We start from the raw sequence: 19263 nt of genomic DNA on the forward strand, positions 1-19263 counted from the left end.
CATGGCTCACGGGCCCAGCCGCTCCGCGGCATGTGGGATCTTCCCAGACCTTCCCAGATCGGGGCACGAACCCGCGTACCCCGCATCGGCAGGCGGACCCCGAACCACTGCACCACCAGGGAAGCCCATAACTTTAAATATTTATGTTTGGTCACCTTACTAAATTCTTAAATCTACAATATCTTTCTTTCCATCCAACATTTTAGTGTGAAAATTTTCAAACATACAGAAATATTGAAAGGATTTTATATTAACCACCCATGTACCTACCACTTAGGCTTTATTATTAATAGTACTAGACTTGCTCTACCAGTTAGTTACCTAACCCTCTGTCCATCCTTCTGTTCATGTATCAGTCTTTTGTTGTTGTTGGTTTTGGTATATTTTCAAGTAAGTTGCAGACCTCTACCATTACTTTAAATACTTATTCAATCACACGATTAATTAAAGTTCTACTAACAGCCTTTTACTTGTTTCCTTTCTTTATGTAATGAACAGACATCTTATTTACAAATAATTTTGGCCTGGTGTGGAGTGAAAATTAATTTCGGAGCGAGATGAATCTGGTTTTTCAATCCAAATTCTGCCTCTTGCTCATTGTGCAGTTTGTGTGACCTCTTGTCTGTTTCCGTCTTAGAAAAAAAGAAAAGAAAAGCAATTAAAATCTCTCCCTTAGAGTTATTTTGAAGATTCAAAATACCTTAAATAATGAACTGTGATGGCAGATGCATAGCATATCTGAGTAAAAAAGCTGCTAATTTCCCCATATTTGTGGCTTTGTGTTTTGTAAAATTTGTATTTATAACTCATTTTCTCTCTCCCTGCTTTCCTCCTTGTTTTCCCTCTCTATTTTTTTGGAAATAAAACTTCGAAAGCCATGAACTTATATTAATGACCATGCTACAGCAATTTTATTTAAAGTGTAGAATCCTGATATTTCTCTGATATTTTTTTTCTTCTTTTTTGGCTGCATCAGGTCTTAGTTGCGGCGCAGGCTCTTCGTTGCAGCGTGCAGGATTCTCTCTAGTTGTGGCCTGCGGTTTTTCTCTAGTTGTGGTGCGCAGGCTCCGGGGCGCCTGGGCTCTGCAGTCTGTGGCACGCGTACTCTAGTTGAGGTGCACGAGCTCAGTAGTTGTGGCGCGCCGGTTTAGTTGCTCCGCAGCATGTGGGATCTTAGTTCCCTGACCAGGGATTGAATCCGCATCCCCTCCATTGGAAGGCGGAATCTTTACCACTGGACTACCAGAGAAGTCCCCTCCCTGATTTTTAAAATATACATGCTCTTATGAAAAATATAGTGAAGAAAGTAAAAATGACCTGTCAAATATCACACCTTTGCCAATATTTCCCTTTCAGAGATTCTTAGAAATGGATTTTTAGGTTACCAGTTGATAGTTTCATTGATTATTTTCGCTTGAATGTTAAATTATTCCCAGGAAACGTTCTTTTTAAACAGACACTTGACCTGTGTGTGCTTTAGAATCGTATAGAATTTTTCCATTTTAATTTTGTAACCAGCCTCCTGACTAAACAGAGGTATAGACATATTAGGCAAATACAATTTGCCTCTCCTTATATTCAAAACTCACCTTTTATTATTATTTTTTCAAATTGCATTGCAGTGGGTAATGTATCCAAACTCAGATTCTCAACCCTGCTATTATAGTGTAAAAACAGCCTAAGACAATAGTCAACAGATGCGTCTGGCTGTGTTCCCATAAACCTTGATTTGTAAAAACAGGTGGTCCAGGCCCTGGAGAGTCTGTTACTGACTCTTGATTTAGATGATCACATGGCTTTTCTGCTCCAATTCAGGGTTGGACACCTGGAGCCCATGGATTAACTCTGGCCCAGTGCCTGTTTTTGTTAATAAACTTTTATTGGAACCTAGCACACCTATTTTTTTGTTTTTTAAATATGGCTGTTTTTTGGTCACATTGCTTGGCATGTGGAACTTGCCCATCCAGGGATGGAACCCGTGCCCCCTGCAGTGGAAGCATGGACTCTTAACCACTGGACCACCAGGGAAGTCCAAAAGTATGACTGCTTTTGAGCTACAGTGGTAGAGTTAAGTAATTGCCACAGAAGCCATGTACATTACATTTTCTGTCTCTTGTAACATAGAAATTATGTATGTTTTTAAAAGTTATTAGTTTTATTCTGACACCAGAGATTACAAATAATATACAGCCTTTATTTGTCAAAGTATTACTGTAATTAGTACGTTTATACTCTATCTATACAGAGATCTTAGAACACTCATTCATTTACCCACCTCATAATTTATATGCCATCATGGTAAATTTTAACTCTATTTTTAAAAATTTAATTAATTAATTAATTAATTTTGCCTGCATTGGATCTTCATTGCTACACGCGGGCTTCCTCTAGTTGCAGTGAGTGGGGGCTACTCTTCCTGCGGTACGTGGGCTTCTCACTGCGGTGGCTTCTCTTGTTGCACAGCACAGGTTCTAGCCACGTGAGCCCAGTAGTTGTGGCACACAGGCTCAGTAGTTGTGGCTCGTGGGCTCTACAGAGCAGGCTCAGTAGTTGTGGTGCACAGGCTTAGTTGCTCCACGGCATGTGGGATCTTCCCGGACCAGGGCTCGAACCTGTGTCCCCTGCATTGGCAGGTGGATTCTTAACCACTGTGCCACCAGGGAAGTGGTGGTTAACTCTCTATATTTTTAAAACCTCCTGAGATATGATCATTTTCCCAGCTGGTACTAATTTAGACTTAACTGCTTATTTACCAGTTTAGTTCCTTTTCATTCCTTGGTCCTTTGCTAATATTGGAGGACCCTTTCCTTTTCCTTGAAGAACATGTGCATATGCTGTATTACAGGTCTTCTGATGAAGAATTCTCTCTGGTTTTGCCTGAATGTGTCTTTTTTTTTTAATTGAAGTACAGTTGATTTACAATGTTGTGTTAGTTTCAGGTGTACAGCAAAGTGATTCAGTTGTACGTACATATATATCTATTTTTTTCAGATGCTTTTCTCCTACAGTTTATTACAAAATATTGAATATAGTTCCCTGTGCTATACAGTACGTCCTTGTTGGTTATCTGTTTTATATATAGTAGTGTGTATATGATAATCCGAAACTCCTAATTTATCCTTCTCCCCCCCGACCCCTGAAAATGTTTTTATTTCAGTTTTATTCCTAAAGGATTTTTCGCTGAGTATCCTTTATAGGTTTATGCTTATAATACTCTTATTGAGGATCAAGAAGTGGATGGTAATGAGAAATTACGTGACGGTGCTTCTTATTTGCTTAACATGATGTTCTTCAAATTTGAGTGTGTGAACCCGGGGATGTAAAAAGACTTCTGAAGAGGTACGTGGACGCACGTGGTTTAAAAGAAGAAAAATGTGTATATCCTGTCTGTGTGTCCTCTTTCCTAAAGTTGATCTACCTGTGGATTTCCCTGCCAGTGGGGCATTGTGCTGTGCTGGTTCTCCTTCCCACATCCCCTTTCACAGTCTTACTGCTTCCACTTTACAAGAGAAAGATGTACTTCCCAAATATTCGGAATATTGTGTTTTATTGGCCCAGATGTAAAAACTTCGTATTAAAAGGACCAATCGAACTTTGGGGGCCTTAATTTAAGATGAGTGGCCAGCAACACTGACAGCATCTAGGCCGAAAGAGAATGTGCCACTCAGAGTAAGTTGCTCTTCAGCCCACAGGTGCTGGCTCCCCAGGAACAAGAGGGATCAAAGGAAAGAAGGAGGAAAAGATACTTAAGTACTGTCAGTTCTGGAGACATCCTTGATTGGAGACTGAGATTTTTGAACAGAAATTTAGAGCTGATCCAGAAGAGCTAAAGACAGCATCCCAGTTTGCAGCCATTTCCCAAAGTCAGAAGAAAATGATCCAGGCCCAGGTGACTTTTGGTTTCTTTTATTCTTTCTTTATCCCCCAGTGGCTTTGCCTGTAAAAGTCAGTGCAGTTAAGTAGAAAAGTTTAAATGGATCCTAGCAGGATCTGGAGAAATCTTGGTAAAGTTGGATCAGGAATATATTATTCATAGGATTCATATTCCGTGACTCGCATTGAGATATAACATGTGAATGTGCAAAATTCTGTGAGTTATATTAGCTGTCAATTTGTGTCTAATGTCTCTGACAGCCATCACAAGAGAGTCGTAAGTTACATGATAGGCAGTACTACAAACTGTTTCTACTCCCAGCACTTCTGGCACCAAATGTGTGGGTCTTTCCAGACCAACAATCACTTCTCCAACTCTCTAGATACCAGCTGAGCGTCTACAATTTAATTCAATTACGACATTAACTACTGCAGTTACTGTCAGTCTCCACAGGTTTAAGGGCTCAATCCCACAGGACTGCCCTCACTTTGGATGCCAAGTATTGGCTTCCCACAGTACCTATACTTCTGACTTGGCTGCAAATCGGGGGTTCCTGAAATCCCTTCCTCAGGTTCCATAATTTACTGCAACGGTTCACATAACTCAGGAAAAGACTTTGCTTACCTATACTGGTTCATTATGAAGGATACAGCTTGGGAAGAGCCAAATGGAAAGATACTTAGGCAAGATATGAGGGAAGGGACAAGAACCTTCCATGCCCTCTATAGGAGTGTCACACCCCCAGCACCTAGATGTGTTCACCATCCCGGAAATGCTCTGAGCCCTGTAGTTAAGGGGTTTTTTATGGAGGTCTTATTGGGTAGGTGTGGTAGATTAAATCAATGGCCATTGTTGATTGGCTCAGTTTCCAGTCCCTCCCCCCTCCCTGGAGGGCTAGAAGTGGGGCTGAAATTTCCAACCCTCTAATCACAAGGTTGGTTCCCTGGGCAACCAACCCCTATCCTGAAACTCTCTAGAGGTCCACCAAGACTCACTTTGCTAGCATAAACTCAGGTATGTTTGAAAGGGACTTGTTATAAATAACACAGAATGCCCCGTACCTCTATTACTTAAAAAACTCCAAGGGTTTAGGAGCAATTGTGTTAGAAACTGGGGCTGAAGACCAAATATATGTTTCTTATTATATCACATATCATAGGGATCAACTGTGAGGAAAAAGCAGACCAGTTCCTTGAGGGATGTTAATGTTTCATGGCACATGGGTCTCAAGTTCACATAGGACTTTGACGGTTCTCCATAGAGGTGATGTGCTGGGTCCTTAACTGCAGTCCTTGACTGTCCTAACTTCTTTTCTTTTTAAATAAATTTATTTATTTTTGTTTATTTATTTTTGGCTGTGTTGGGTCTTCGTTGCCATGCACAGGCTTTCTCTAGTTGCAGCGAGTGGGGGCTACTCTTTATTGTGGTGCGCCTGCTTCTCACTGCGGTGGCTTCTCTTGTTGCGGGGCACGGGCTCTAGGGCTTTAGTAGTTGTGGCTTGCGGGCTGTAGAGCACAGGCTCAGTAGTTGTAGCACATGGGCTTAGTTGTTCCACAGCATGTGAGATCTTCCCGGACCAGGGATCGAACGTGTGTCCCCTGCATTGGCAGGCATATTCTTAACCACTGTGCTATTGGGGAAGTCCCTGTCCTTTCTTCTTATAAATGTAAAAACGTGTTTCCTACAGCTGTTTCCTCATTTCATCTAATATGGTATTAACCCCGCCTAATGATATACACACATATATGTGCATTGTCTCTGTATATATATATATATATATATTCTTTAAAGAATAGTCTTCTTATAAATTTGATCATCGAATAATCTTTTTTTTGGACTTTTTATTCTTTTTTTGTTTTTTAAATTTTTTATTGAAGTATAGTTGATTTACCATGTTCTGTTAGTTTCTGGCGTATAGCAAAATAATTCAGTTATATGTATTCATATTCTTTTTCATTATGGTTTATTATAGGATATTTAATAAAGTTCCTGATCATCTAATAATCTTTTATGCTTTATACATGTTTTGTACAGTTTTTTTTTCTTCTTTTCTTTCTTTATTTTTATTTATTTATTTTTGGCCACATGGCTTGTGGGATCTTAGTTCCCCAACCAGGCATTGAATGCGGGCCACCACAGTGAAAGTGAAAGCACCAAGTCCTAACCACTGGACTGCCAGGGAATTTCCTGTACAGTTTCTCTTATTTTGTTTAGTATGTTGACCACTGAAATTAGTATGTATTGTTTTCATCTACTTGTAAGTAGCATATAGTTTGATATTAGTGAATGCTTGTGAGAGAGCAGAAAATATGTATTGGTCTCTGCCCCCTGTTCCTGGCACAGAGCTCCTAAAACCCTTGTGATTCCCTAAGTGATAATAACACTAGGAACATCTCCTGTTGTAATATTGGTCTTTGACCTCTGTTCCTGACACAGGGCTCCTGAAACTCTTGTCATTTCCTTGGTGACAGGAGTGACTTTGTTCTACCGATGTGACTCTGAGTGAGCTCCTGGATGAGGGCTGGTAACAGGAAAGACCAAGCCATGATGAGAAGCTTGGCATTTTTAACCCTGTCTTACGCATCTATTCCATCTGGAAGACTGTACCATAACACAGTATTTTACTAGAATTCTTATTTTATCACAGCATAAGAAGGAAAAACCCCACCAATTTCCTATATGGCAAAAGTGAGCAGAATAATTTCCTTTACATTTTTCCATGTCACCCAAAGAACATCACTTGGCCAAACATGACTGTGTTATGACAGGAATCCTTGACGTATGATGACGTGACTATGAAGTTCACGTGGGAGGAGTGGCAGCTCCTGGACCCTGATCAGAAGGACCTGTACCGGGATGTGATGCTGGAGAACTATAGCAACCTGCTGTCCGTAGGTGAGGATGGCTCCCCTGGGTCCCTCAGAGGGTGCCTGTCGGTGACCGTTCCATTCTCAGCCTCTTAACACTTCAGACTAACTGCATTCGTCTGCAATGGTCGAGTCTCAGATCCTTCTCTTGCCCCAGACTAGAGGGTATAATAGCCCCTCTCCTGAGAGAAAAGCCTTGAGGTTACAGATGTGAAACCTGTTTATTCCCTCCATGTATCATTATCCCTTCCTGCCATATCTCAGCCCGGTTCAATATGTCTAAGTCTTCTATCATTTTTCATGAACAGGGTATCAAGCCAGCAAACCAGATGCTCTCTCCAGGTTGGAACGAGGAGAACAACTGTGGCCAGTAGAAGATGACAGCCACGGTCGAATCTGTCCAGGTGAGTGGGTGAGACCCAGCAAGGTGGGCAGCCAGGGAAGTCGTACTCTGGTCAGGAGAGAAGGCGTCGGAGCTGTGATAGTGTCTGAGGAAACATAAGCAGCCCTACCACGTGCCTCTCTTCCAGTGTAAGAACTCTTTTTCTTTGTGGAAGTTAAGAGGAAAATATATCCCTTTGTTTTCTTCTGAGATCTGATCCCTGCTTATTTCTAAACCATGAGTGTTGGTTTTTTTTTTATTGTGTCTTTATTATTTATTTATTTATTTATTTTCAGTTTTAAATTTTTGGCTGTGTCGGGTCTTAGTTGCGGCACGCAGGATCTTCGTTGTGGCGCATGGACTCTTCGTTGCGGCGCGCAGCCTTCTCTCTAGTTGTGGTGTGCGGGTTTTCTCTTCTCTAGTTGTGGCGCACAGGCTACAGGGCATGTGCACTCTGTAATTGTGGCGTGTGGGCTCCAGAGTGAGCAGGCTCTGTAGTTTGCGGCACGTGGGCTGTAGCTGAGGTGCGCAAGCTCAATAGCTGTGGCACTCGGGCTTAGTTGCCCCATGGAACATGAGATCTTAGTTCCCTGACCAGGGATCGAACCCGCTTCCCCTGCAATATAAGGTGGATTTTTTACCACTGGACCACCGGGGAAGTCCCTGATCCCCGCTTATTTCATATGCATCTTCTTTTTGTTTGTTTCTGTAGTTTTCTTCTTGCTTGGATTTTCAAATCTTCCTCTCCTTCGTCTACCATCACAAGATCTCTGTCTGTGTTACCGCCTCTCTTGCTGTGAAATCCCACTTTCCAGGCCTCTCTGGAAAGAGAACTATGAGTTCATCATACTCTTCTTACCACTGTACCTTCTTCCTGCCGTATGAGGAAATAACAATTTCCCACCATAACATGCAGCCCCACCTTGGATGCTGTGTCCCCATGATAACCTGGTTTCTGCTGTGCATTTGTGTGGTTCTTTGGTCCCCACCCCCTTCCAGGGTTTTCCATACTTTCATTTCCATTTTCTTCTCAGTTCTCATAAGTCTTAAGTTTCTTCCATTCCCATGAGTTAAGCTCTTTCTGTTCTCTGAAAGAGACGCTCCAAATTGACTTCTCTCTTAATATTGTCTAATGTACAACTTCTTTCTATGTATTTTATTCCTCATCATGGCAGCTGGCCTGTGACTTCCTAGTTTGTGTGTGAGAACAGAAATCTTCTCTCCATCCTTTTAAAAATTGAGGTTCTCTTTCAGTTCTACACATTTAAAAGAAAAACATGTCTTAGTGTAAAAATTGCTGTAAGGAAAATTAAAGCAGCTAATGGAAGAGTGGGTGTTGGGGCTTGGAACTGCCCTTTTGGAATGGGAGTGGCTCTCTGATAAGGTGCCTTTGAGCACATAGATGAGGGATATGAGTAATCTTCCTGGGTGAGGAGTTTTCCAAATGTGAGACAGTGGGAAGTTGAAAGACCCGAATCTGGAATGTGTTTGAGGAACTTCGGGGAAACTTACATGGGTAGAAGGGAGTGAACAAGAGGGAAAATGACTAGAGTTAAGGGTAACAGGGTAGTAGCTGCGGGTTTTGGTACATAGGTCACAAACTGCCTATCAAGGGCATTCAAGACCTTGATTCTTTTCTGAATAATTTGAGAAAACAGGATTTTGAGTAGAAGAGTGGCATTATACAATTTTTAAAGTGGATCACTTTGCCTACTTTATAGACGGTAGATAATATTGGGGAGGGGAATGTAGTTTTATACTCTTGGTTACAATAAAATAATACAGATTGAAGTCATCAAAGATCAAATTGTGCATGGGAAAGACCCCAGGAGAAGCTGCACACAAGGTTCCCGGTTGTCCTCTACCAGTGGAGTCATGTGAACAGTGCTGAATTTTCCCAGCAATGATGTTTGAATGTTTGACAATATACGTGAAGTGTTGCCAACCAGGGAAGCTCACCCAAGCCTGGTGCCTCTAGACCCCAGAATCAGAATGTTACAGTGTTGTCCAAAACCCCAGGCATACAAAAATGGGCATCTACCACAAATCACATTGTTAGCATAAACTCTATGATGTGTCCTAAAATCTCATACCTAAAAAGACATTCTCATCAGGTGGGATATTCCAGGGACTCAGAGGTATCCTCTAGGGCCAGTCCTTTCTTTGCAATGTTCAGGGATGGAGTAACTGCGTATCATCATTCCCTTTTTGTGTAGGAACATAAGAGAGTATGTTCCAAGTACAGTATTAGTTGGAAGTGTTGGTTACGGAAGATTTTATCTGTATTTGATGTTAGTGTTAGTGCTTTGCTAGAGTTAGGTAAATGGTGGTCTGCAGAATGAAGAAGAGGGCAAGTTGTTGGAATATGATAAACCTCAATAGTTTGTCACATTTACCTTGAAATCAGATGCTAAGGAGACACATTCTTACTTGCCATTGTATTTGTTCTATACACCTGGGTCTGCAAGTTTGCACCTGATCACAATTGTCAATGTTTGGTTCTCTTCAATGGGCTTGATTGAATTTTCAAACTCTACATGTTGAAATGGCTAAAGCCTTGGCCCTGTGCCTTGAGCTTTTATGATACATGTTTCCAAACATAGTCTTATCCAGTACTCTGTCTTTGAATACTCTGGTTTTTAAAAAAAATTTTTATTTTATATTGGAGTACAGTCGATTTACAATGTTGTGTTAGTTTCAGGTGTACAGCAAAGTGAATCAGTTTTATATATATATATATATATACATACATATATCTGTTCTTCTTCAATAATCCATCAATGTTGATGATATCCACATTGCTATTTTCAGATAAGACCTTTTGAAACATTTATATATTCAACCCGCTTCTTCATGTTTTGTATGCAGACAAGTAATAACCTCCTTAAGCTTTGTTTCACAATGTGTGCTAGATTTTCTTCTCATTCTGGCCTTCAGTAATATTCTTCACATTATTAAGAGGCATTCCACCTACCCAGTGGCTGAAACCACATAATTCTTGAAATAATCCTTGAGTCTTAACCTCTTCCGTGCTTCTCCCATTAAGTCCATCAGTGAACCTTGTCTTTTCTTTGAACATATCCTGATTTCCTCCACCTCTTACATATTCATTGCTCTTTTAACCGTGATTCACAGACTGCAATTGCCTTCTTTATTCCTTTGCTTCAGTTGTCTATGCCCAGAATTAAACCTGGGTGTCCTACAAATTTAACTCATTTCTGATACTATCTACGTGGAAATAGTGTCAGATCCTACAAGTTAAGGGTTCAGTCCCACAAGATTGTCCCCATGTCAGATGTCAGTTGCAACTCCAGACTGTTACCTGTGCTTCTGACCAACTGGCTATAAATTGAAGGTTCTCATGACCCTCTTCTTTGGTTCAATTAATTTGCCAGGGTGGCTCACAGAACTCAAAGAAACATTTACTTATGTTTACCGGTTTACTATAAAGGATACAGATGAATAGCCAGAGGAAGAGGTACATAGGGCAAGGTCTGAAGGATTCCTGACAGAAACAGAAGCTTCTGTCCCCATGGAACTGGGGAGCACCACCTTCCTCGCACATGGATGTGTTCACCCATCCAAAGGTTGAGCAAATCTTGTTAGGAGTTTTTATAGAGTTTTAATCTCTAGGCCCTCTCTCCTTTCCCAGAGGCTGCAGGGTGGAGCTGAAAGTTCCAACCTTCTAAACACTTAGTCTTTCTGGTGATCAGTCCCATCCTGATGTTATGTAGGAACTATATGCTAAGTCACCTCATTAGCATAAACTCAGTATTGAAAGATACTCCTGTCACTTAGGAAATTACAAGGCTTTAGGAGCTGTGTGGAGGAGGACCAAATATATTTCTTATTATATCACACATAGAATTGTCACTAAGTAGTTACTTCACATGAAAGCATTTTTTGAAACAGTTTTCTTCCAAATTAAGATTATGAGAGATTGCGGAATGATTCCTTGTTCTCTTCTTTCCTAGAAATCAGGAAAGTTGATGACCCTCTGCAGCATCACTTGCCAAATCACAGCATTCAAAATATTGTGGAACAATGCTGCGAACATAATACACTTGCAAATATTGTTAATCAGAGCAAAAGTCATTTCCTGTTAAATCAAAATTGTGATATGTTTGACTTACCTGAAAAACCTTTAAATTCAAATTTAAGTTTTGAAAACCAGAAGAGAACCTGTAACTTAGAGAACTCTGCTGATTTTAATGGAGATGGGAAATCCCTTCTCCATGCTAACCACGAGCTATCTTTTACTGAAATTAAATTTCCTGTAAGTGCAAAACCCATCAGCAATAACTCCCTGTCTACTAAGCAACAGAGAACTCACAACATAGAGAAAGCCCACGTATGCAGTGAGTGTGGGAAAGCCTTCTTCAAGATGTCTCAGCTCTTTGATCATCAGAGAGTTCATACTAGAGAAAAACCTCATGAATGCAGTCTGTGTGGGAAAGCCTTCTCCAGAAAATCCAGGCTCACTGAACATCAGAGAACTCATACGGGACTGAAACATTATGAGTGCACTGAATGTGATAAAACCTTCTTCGTGAAATCACAGTTCAACATACATCAGAAAAGTCATATGGGAGAGAAACCTTACACATGTAGTGAATGTGGGAAAGCATTCACCAAAAAGTGTCGGCTCATTTATCATCAGCGAACTCATACGGGAGAGAAGCCCCATGGATGCAGTCTGTGTGGAAAAGCCTTCTCTACAAAGTTCAGTCTCACTACACATCAGAAAACTCATACAGGAGAGAAACCTTATGTATGCAGTGAATGTGGAAAAGGATTCATTGAGAAGAGGCGGCTTATTGCACACCATCGAACTCATACAGGTGAGAAACCCTTTATATGCAATGTATGTGGGAAAAGTTTCACCTTGAAGAACAGTCTTATCACTCATCAGCAAACTCACAGAGAAGAGAAACTGTATATGTGCAGTGAATGTGGGAAAGCCTTTTCAATGAAGCACTGCCTCATTGTACATCAGCGAACTCATACTGGAGAGAAACCCTATACATGCAATGAGTGTGGAAAAGGCTTCACCTTGAAGAGCCCTCTCATCAGACATCAGCGGACTCATACAGGGGAGAAACCCTATGTATGTAGTGTGTGTGGAAAAGGCTTCACCATGAAGAGTGATCTTATTGTACATCAGCGAACTCATACTGCAGAGAAACCCCATGTATGCAGTGACTGTGGGAAAGGCTTCACTGTGAAGAGCCGCCTGATTGTACACCAGCGAACTCATACAGGGGAGAAACCCTACGTGTGCAGTGAATGCGGAAAAGGCTTTCCAGCCAAGATCCGGCTGATAGGACATCAGCGAATTCATACAGGAGAGAAACCATATGTATGCAGTGAATGTGGTAAAGGCTTCACAGAGAAGAGTCATCTCAACGTACACCAGCGCACTCACACAGGAGAGAAACCTTATGTATGCAGTGAATGTGGCAAAGGCTTAACTGGGAAAAGCATGCTCATCGCACATCTGCGAACTCATACTGGAGAGAAACCATATATATGCAGTGAATGTGGCAAGGGCTTCACCATGAAGAGTACTCTGGGTACACATCAGCAAACTCACACTGGAGAGAAACCGTACAAATGCAACGAGTGTGGTAAAGCCTTTAGGAAGAAGACATGCCTCATACAACATCAGAGAGTTCACTCAGGAAAAACTTCCTTTGCATGTACTGAATGTGGAAAATTCTCTTTGCGCAAAAATGATCTCATTACCCATCAGAGAATTCACACAGGAGAGAAGCCACATGAATGCAGTGAATGTGGGAAAACCTTCACCACAAAGTCAGGGCTCAATGTTCATCAAAGAAAGCATACAGGAGAGAGGCCCTATGGATGCAGCGAGTGTGGGAAAGCTTTTGCCCACTTGTCAATCCTTGTTAAACATAAGAGAATTCACAGGTAGTCACTCTGGGGAAGCCTGTTGCCAGTTGTACTCAAGACAATAGTATGCAGAGAAGAATCACAACGCAAAGAATGTGGTGTTATCTTTAGTGAGCAATTACCTCATATTTTATGTTGATGAAAAAATTTACAAGACAACTCAGACACAATCAGCCATGGTGAAAATGTTTTAGGACATTTTATTGTCTAAAAAGTGTATACTAAGGGCTTCCCTGGTGGCGCAGTGGTTAAGAGTCCACCTGCCAATGCAGGGAACATGGGTTCGAGCCTTGGTCTGGGAGGATCCCAAATGCTGTGGAGCAACTAAGCCCGTGCACCACAACTACTGCGCCTGCACTCTAGAGCCTGCGAGCCACAACTACTGAGCCCGCGTGCCTAGAGCCCATGCTCCACAGCAAGAGAAGCCACCACAATGAGAAGCCCATGCACTGCAATGAAGAGCAGCCCCCGCTCTCTGCAACTAGAGAAAGCCCACACACAGCAACGAAGATCCAATGCAGCCAAAAATAAATAAAAAATTTTTAAAAAGTGTATACTGAGATAAAGGCTAAGAATGTGAAAGACTAGGAAAGATTTCATTGGTAATAGACTCTATCATATGTGGTCATCATAGATCATGAGTGAATGAATATTTCTAACTGGTAGAAATATAATTGTGGGAAAGCCTTTGCCCAGAAGTAACACCTCAAGAGATGTCAGTTAACACTAGAGAAATACTTTCCTATGGTGATGAATATGGTAGGGTTTGCAGTAATAAATATTGCCTCATCATTTGCCAGGAACTCTGTGCTATAACACATTTAGTATGGTGGCCTTTAACAAAGTATCAGACAACTTAATGAAGGAAAGAAGCCTTGGAGAAATGATGAATGAGAACATTGTGTTACAGGTCTAAACTTAAGGGGTAATACACCTCACAAACAACTGGAGAAAGGATACCTTCAGCCATATTTCTAGATGCCTTGTCATTGATCTTATAAATTTTACATAGTGGCAGTTACTCTCATCATGGATTAAATTTTAATATATACAGTGCAGGAGTGTTCAATTATTTAATTAATTTTTGCATTTCTTTGGTTCCAAGTTTGTTATTTCAGAATATTTGAAGTACTTCAAAATGAAGCAATATATTCATTTCATAAGTATAAGTCAACATATTTGGTGTGTTTAACCAAGTTTATAAGTAGCAGCAGGGGGTTATAAAATTAATATAAATGTGATGTTTTTATAACTTTTAATTTTGAAGTAAGTTTAGAATCACAAAAACTGAAATATTCTAGAGATTTCCTAAATCACCTTCAGTCCACTATTCCCAAAGGTAAAACCTTATATAACCACACAGTTTACTATCAAATAGAGGAAAGTGAAATTGTTACATTGCTGCTAACTACAGGGTTTATTTCTATTGCACCAGTTTTAACATGGTTTTTAAATACCGCCTTAAACTTTATCACATATGTAGGTTCCTGTAACCAACACCCCAGTGAAAATTCAGAATGCTTTGTCAACACAAACTCCCTCATGCTACATCCTCATTGTCACATCCTTTCTCTGACACTAATCCTATAATTTTATCATTTATAGAATATTAGAAAAATAGAATCGTTTAGGATGTATCCTTTTGAGGTTGACTATTTGAGCTTGTGAAATTGTAGAAAATAGACCTATTGGTCTCTGCCCCCGGTTTCTGGCACAGAGCTTCTGAAACCCTTGTAAATTCCTGCATGATAAGAGCATGCGGAGCATCTCTTGTTCTATTGATGGGACTCTGGGTGGGCTCATGAATGGCTCCTGGATGGGTGCTGGCCACCAAAAAAGACTTGGAATTTTCAGCCCACTCCCCATCCTCCAGAGAGGGGAGAGGGGCTAGAAATGGAGTTACTAATCGATCATGCCTAACGTGAGGAAGCTTCCATAAAATCCCAACAATAGTAGGGGCTATGGAGAGCTTCCAGAAGGGTGAACACATTGAAGTACAGGGAGTGTTAACACACCCCCAGCTCTATGGGGACAGAAGCTCCTGTGCTTAGAACACTCCCAGACCTCACTCTGTTTCTCCTCAGCTTGCTGTTCATTCCTGTCGTTTATCGTGTCCTTTAATAAACTAATAAACACAGATAAGTGTTTCACTGAGTTCTGTGAGATTAATCAAACTCTAGCAGATTAATCAAACCCAACAAGGGGCTCACGCAAACCTCCAATTTGGAGCCAAGTCAGACAAGTTGTAGGTAACTTGGGGACCAGCTATTTGCGATTAGTATCTGAGGTGGGGTGGGAGCAGTTGTGGGACTGAGCTCTTAACTGGTGGGATCTGGCACTATCTCCAAGTAGATAGTGTTAGAATTGAGTTAAAATGTAGGACCCAGCTGACAGGAATTGCTTGGTGTGTGGGAAACCCACACATTTGGTGACCAGAAGTGTTGAAAGCGTGTGTGTGGCAACAGGGTGAGAGTAAAGGAGAAAGACAGGAGGAAGTCTGACTGTAGCTTTTCCCAATACAGACTTCAAGTAAATTCAACCTTAGATCCAACTAGAAACTCTGGGCATCTTCTCTGCCACAGAATATCAGACTGTAATAGAAGGGGGGCAGGTGCGTAGCTGTTAGTGCATGACTGGTAGCCATCCCACTCAGCCATTGACTGGCATCGCAGTGGGTCCCTTCTCCTTCCCTTCCTCTGTGTAAGCGGAGCCCACATTCATACTGAGGGAAGATGGTTTTTTTGAGACACTAATCTGCCATCTCGGTCCGCTGGCTTTCCGATTAAAGTCGTTACTCCTTGCCTCAACAGGTCATCTTCCGATTTATTGGCCTGACCTGCGGCAAGCAGAGCGAGTTTGGGCTCTGTCCGTAATAAGACTCCAGGCAAACTGGTAGTACCCAAGGTGTTCCTGCCTAACAGCACAAGGTCGCCATCATCTTGCCACTTTTGCCCAAAGTGATGACTAGAATGCATCTCACACCACGTTGGTCTTGGATTTGTTCTGGCCTCTGAAAACTTAAATTAGCTCTGTGACTGAGACTATCTCTTGCAAAGAGAGGAAGGCACGGGGGTGCCCAGAAGACTTTTCCATGTCTTCTCACCCAGCAGTCTTAGCAGCTTTATGGCCACTCCTGTTGGAAGCGCCAGAACCTCTAGGAGGTCACAGTGCTGTGTGTCCTCATAGAACCTGTGCAAGTCTTCTGGAACTGAACAAGAGCCCTCAGTGTCCCTAGCAACAGCCAATGAGGCATTGCGGGGAGAGCGCATCAAAATCAGAAATGGTTTTGGACCAGGTTCAGCCTTTGGCAGCTACTGGAGGAGTCTTCAGAGACTCAATATATGCTGAGCCTGATTCTGGGCGAGGATCCCCAGTGAGGGGCCTGTGGGGTCAGTGAAGAGGGAATGTGTGTCAGTGACTGCACTTGGGGTTTTATTTAGCTTCAGTCACTGAGGAATCTGGGCGTTAGTGATGGGGCCTTTGATTGAGGCTTAACCTGTAGAGATTAATGATCGAAGGTCTTGTTGGTCAGGGTTTAGGGTCTATATGTTAGGTCTGCAAGACTCGGTAATTGAAAACTGGATGGAGGTGTGAAACCAATGAGCACTGCTTCTCCCCTAGGTTAGAAATTTAACATCCAGCTCATGATCTGGAGAAGACTGGAACTGGGGGAGGAGTGTCAATGGGAAAGAGTGTCTGTGGTAAATTTCAGATTGAATTTGAGGTCAGTGTTGTGTAGGGAGTGCAGAGTTTGTCTGTGTTTGAGAGCACAGGAGTCTGGAAGTTTTGAGACCCATAGTCCCAGGCTAGTAGTGTTTAGAGACTTGACCTTTGGATGCTGGAAACATTTCTTTTCAGGTTGTCCAGTCCAAGTCCTTTCTCAAAGTTCTTATTAAAAATTTGTCTCGGGTTTCCCTGGCGGCGCAGTGGTTGAGAGTCCGCCTGCCGATGCAGGGGACACAGGTTCGTGCACCGGTCCAGGAAGATCCCGCATGCCGCGGAGCGGCTGGGCCCGTGAGCCATGGCCGCTGAGCCTGCGCCTCCGGAGCCTGTGCTCCGCAACGGGAGAGGCCACAACGGTGAGAGGCCCGCGTACGGCAAAAAAAAAAAAAAATTTGTCTCCTACATACACTCTTATCATTGTCTGCACAAAAATCAGAATAATTCACCGTGGTCAAGTGGTGTGTATAGGAATAAAGACAGGATTTCTGCTCATCTTACTGCAAAGTTTAGTCTTGGATATTTCCTTTCAGATTTCTTTGACACAAGTAAGAACAACCATTTTCCTGAGTTCTACTCCTCAGTGAGAGCCATCTCATTAAAAAAACTTTTTTTCAGGCTACCTTTCTAAAACTTGGGATCATCTGTACGAACATACATTCAAGAATCTTCCTATCGTCTAACATGGCTGTATTTCTTTTGCATTGTCTCTGGCAAATAATCGAAATTCCTGTTACTCCACCTTATCACCAGCATTTCATATTTTCAGTTTTTGGATCTCAGCAAGTCTAATACCTGGGTATTTGTATCACACTGCTGCTTTTTAAAAATTATTAGCATTATTCGTATTGCTGTTTTAATTTGCATCTCCCTAACAACAAATGATGCAGACCATCTTTTCATATGCATGTTTGCCATCTGTTATCTTTGATCAAGTGTCTGTTCAAGGTTTGCCTATTTTTGAAATAGGAGTTTCTTGTTGACTTTTCAGAATTCTTTCTATGTTCTGGATACAAATCCTTTACCAAGTATAGGACTTATAGGATGAATGTGTTGAGATTCTTTTTTTTTTTTTTTCTGAACAAAGTGTAAAGGTTTTTTTTTTTATTATGTGTAACATAGGCAAAATTATTTAAGTCAATAAATTTTTAAGGAATTTCACATGTTCTGATTCTTTCCACTGCCAATCACCTTAGTTCCTCCAAAGTCATAATCTTCAAGATGAGATAGCCCTTTCAAAAGAGAAGTTTTGCTCAATCCACACAATTCTTTTAGTTGGGCTTCTTTGATCTCCAATAGAATACAGACACACTTCAAAATTCTCCTCCTGTAATCTTTGGGATCCAATTTCCTCAAGCAGTTTACTTTAGGACCATGTTTAGGGTCAGGAGATGGATCTGCCTGCTTCAGAGTTTGACACCCTCTAAAAATGTATTAAGTTCAACTCATATTCACTCCTAAGCTATCACACCCTAGAACAGTACAGATCATTGGGATATGCCAATACCTTTTTAAAATCCTGACACTGTGTTCTCAAGATAAAAGCCTAAAAAAAGAAGCCATCTTTGTTTCATGTCAACATTAGAGTATGAACTCGATATAGCTGATAATTTAAAAACTTAATATATAAGGGAAATTATCAGCTCTATAGTCCTGGAAGCAATCTTTATGTTTACCAATACACCCCCATCACTTGAATCTGTTTTAGGTATCATGTTCCTTCTTCCCTGTACCAAAACTCATACTAAACAATGAGTTCTGGGTTGCAAAAGAGGATTTTTGCACCTGTCTATAAGGAGAGTCTTTTGGGATTTTTTTTCTCTTTGTTTTTGTTTGTTTCTTGCCTGTGGACTTCCAAGTGTTCCAGCAGCATCTGCTGAAAAAGTCTATCTTTCTCCATTGAATAACCTTTGTATATCTGTCAAACGCTTGAGTATACTTGACTCATGTGGGTCTTTTTCTGGGATCTTTGCTCTGTTCTATTGATCTATGTGTCCTTTCACCAATACTACTAAAGGTTTATAAGCCTTGAAATCTCTTGGTGTGAGCCCTGTATGATGGTTCTTTTTGGTCAGAAGTTGTTTTGCTATTTTCAGTGGAGAAACCTGGCAAATAATACCTTTGCCAGTAGATCAGTGTTGTCATTTTGATATTCTATACCCATAAATATGTGGTGTCTTTTCCAAAATGCATAAATCCCTGTTTAATGAGGAAAACAGACCAACCTAAAAGAAGGTCAATATACAACATACCTGATCGGTACTCCTCAAAATAATTGAGGACATGAAAAAAAGACTGAGGAATGGTCATGGAACAGAGCAATTCAAGGAAACATGATGTCTAAAGGCAGCATTCTTCCCTGGGTTGAATTCTAAGACAGAAAAAGGACAGTAGTGGAAAAATTTGTGAAATCCAAATAGAATCTGTAATTTAGTTGAGTGTCATACCAATGTTAATTTCTAAGTTTGACAAATGTACCATGGTTACATAAAATATTCGCATGAAAG

General features: G+C 41.2%; 1 protein-coding gene and 1 non-coding gene across 6 annotated transcripts in view; one reads left to right on the forward strand and one right to left on the reverse strand.

Annotated features, from left to right (window-relative positions):
• The window catches only part of LOC114907273 (zinc finger protein 615-like), a 41462-nt gene extending 26289 nt beyond the window's left edge, over nucleotides 1-15173 (forward strand). Inside the window, exons 2-7 of one of the 5 annotated variants that reach the window (XM_029242774.1) lie at nucleotides 3158-3184; nucleotides 3303-3339; nucleotides 3686-3889; nucleotides 6643-6769; nucleotides 7050-7145; nucleotides 11098-15173. In XM_029242774.1, the coding sequence (XP_029098607.1) occupies nucleotides 3875-3889; nucleotides 6643-6769; nucleotides 7050-7145; nucleotides 11098-13058 (2199 nt within the window). In that variant the 5' untranslated portion in view covers nucleotides 3158-3184; nucleotides 3303-3339; nucleotides 3686-3874 and the 3' untranslated portion in view covers nucleotides 13059-15173. Of the gene's footprint in view, nucleotides 1-3098; nucleotides 3340-3361; nucleotides 3890-6642; nucleotides 6770-7049; nucleotides 7146-11097 lie in introns of those variants that run through there. The other 4 variants (XM_029242784.1, XM_029242767.1, XM_029242795.1 and 1 more) reach the window with 4 other exon arrangements.
• A 3295-nt stretch (nucleotides 15174-18468) lies between these two features.
• Nucleotides 18469-18555, reverse strand: LOC114890064. Its single transcript, XR_003792204.1, has one exon. It is a non-coding gene; the product is annotated as a small nucleolar RNA SNORA40 (small nucleolar RNA).
• Nucleotides 18556-19263: the final 708 nt, after the last annotated feature.

Source organism: Monodon monoceros, unplaced genomic scaffold (assembly GCF_005190385.1).
Source record: "Monodon monoceros isolate NGI ecotype Baffin Bay Population unplaced genomic scaffold, NGI_Narwhal_1 Super_Scaffold_10, whole genome shotgun sequence".
NCBI lineage: Eukaryota > Metazoa > Chordata > Mammalia > Artiodactyla > Monodontidae > Monodon > Monodon monoceros.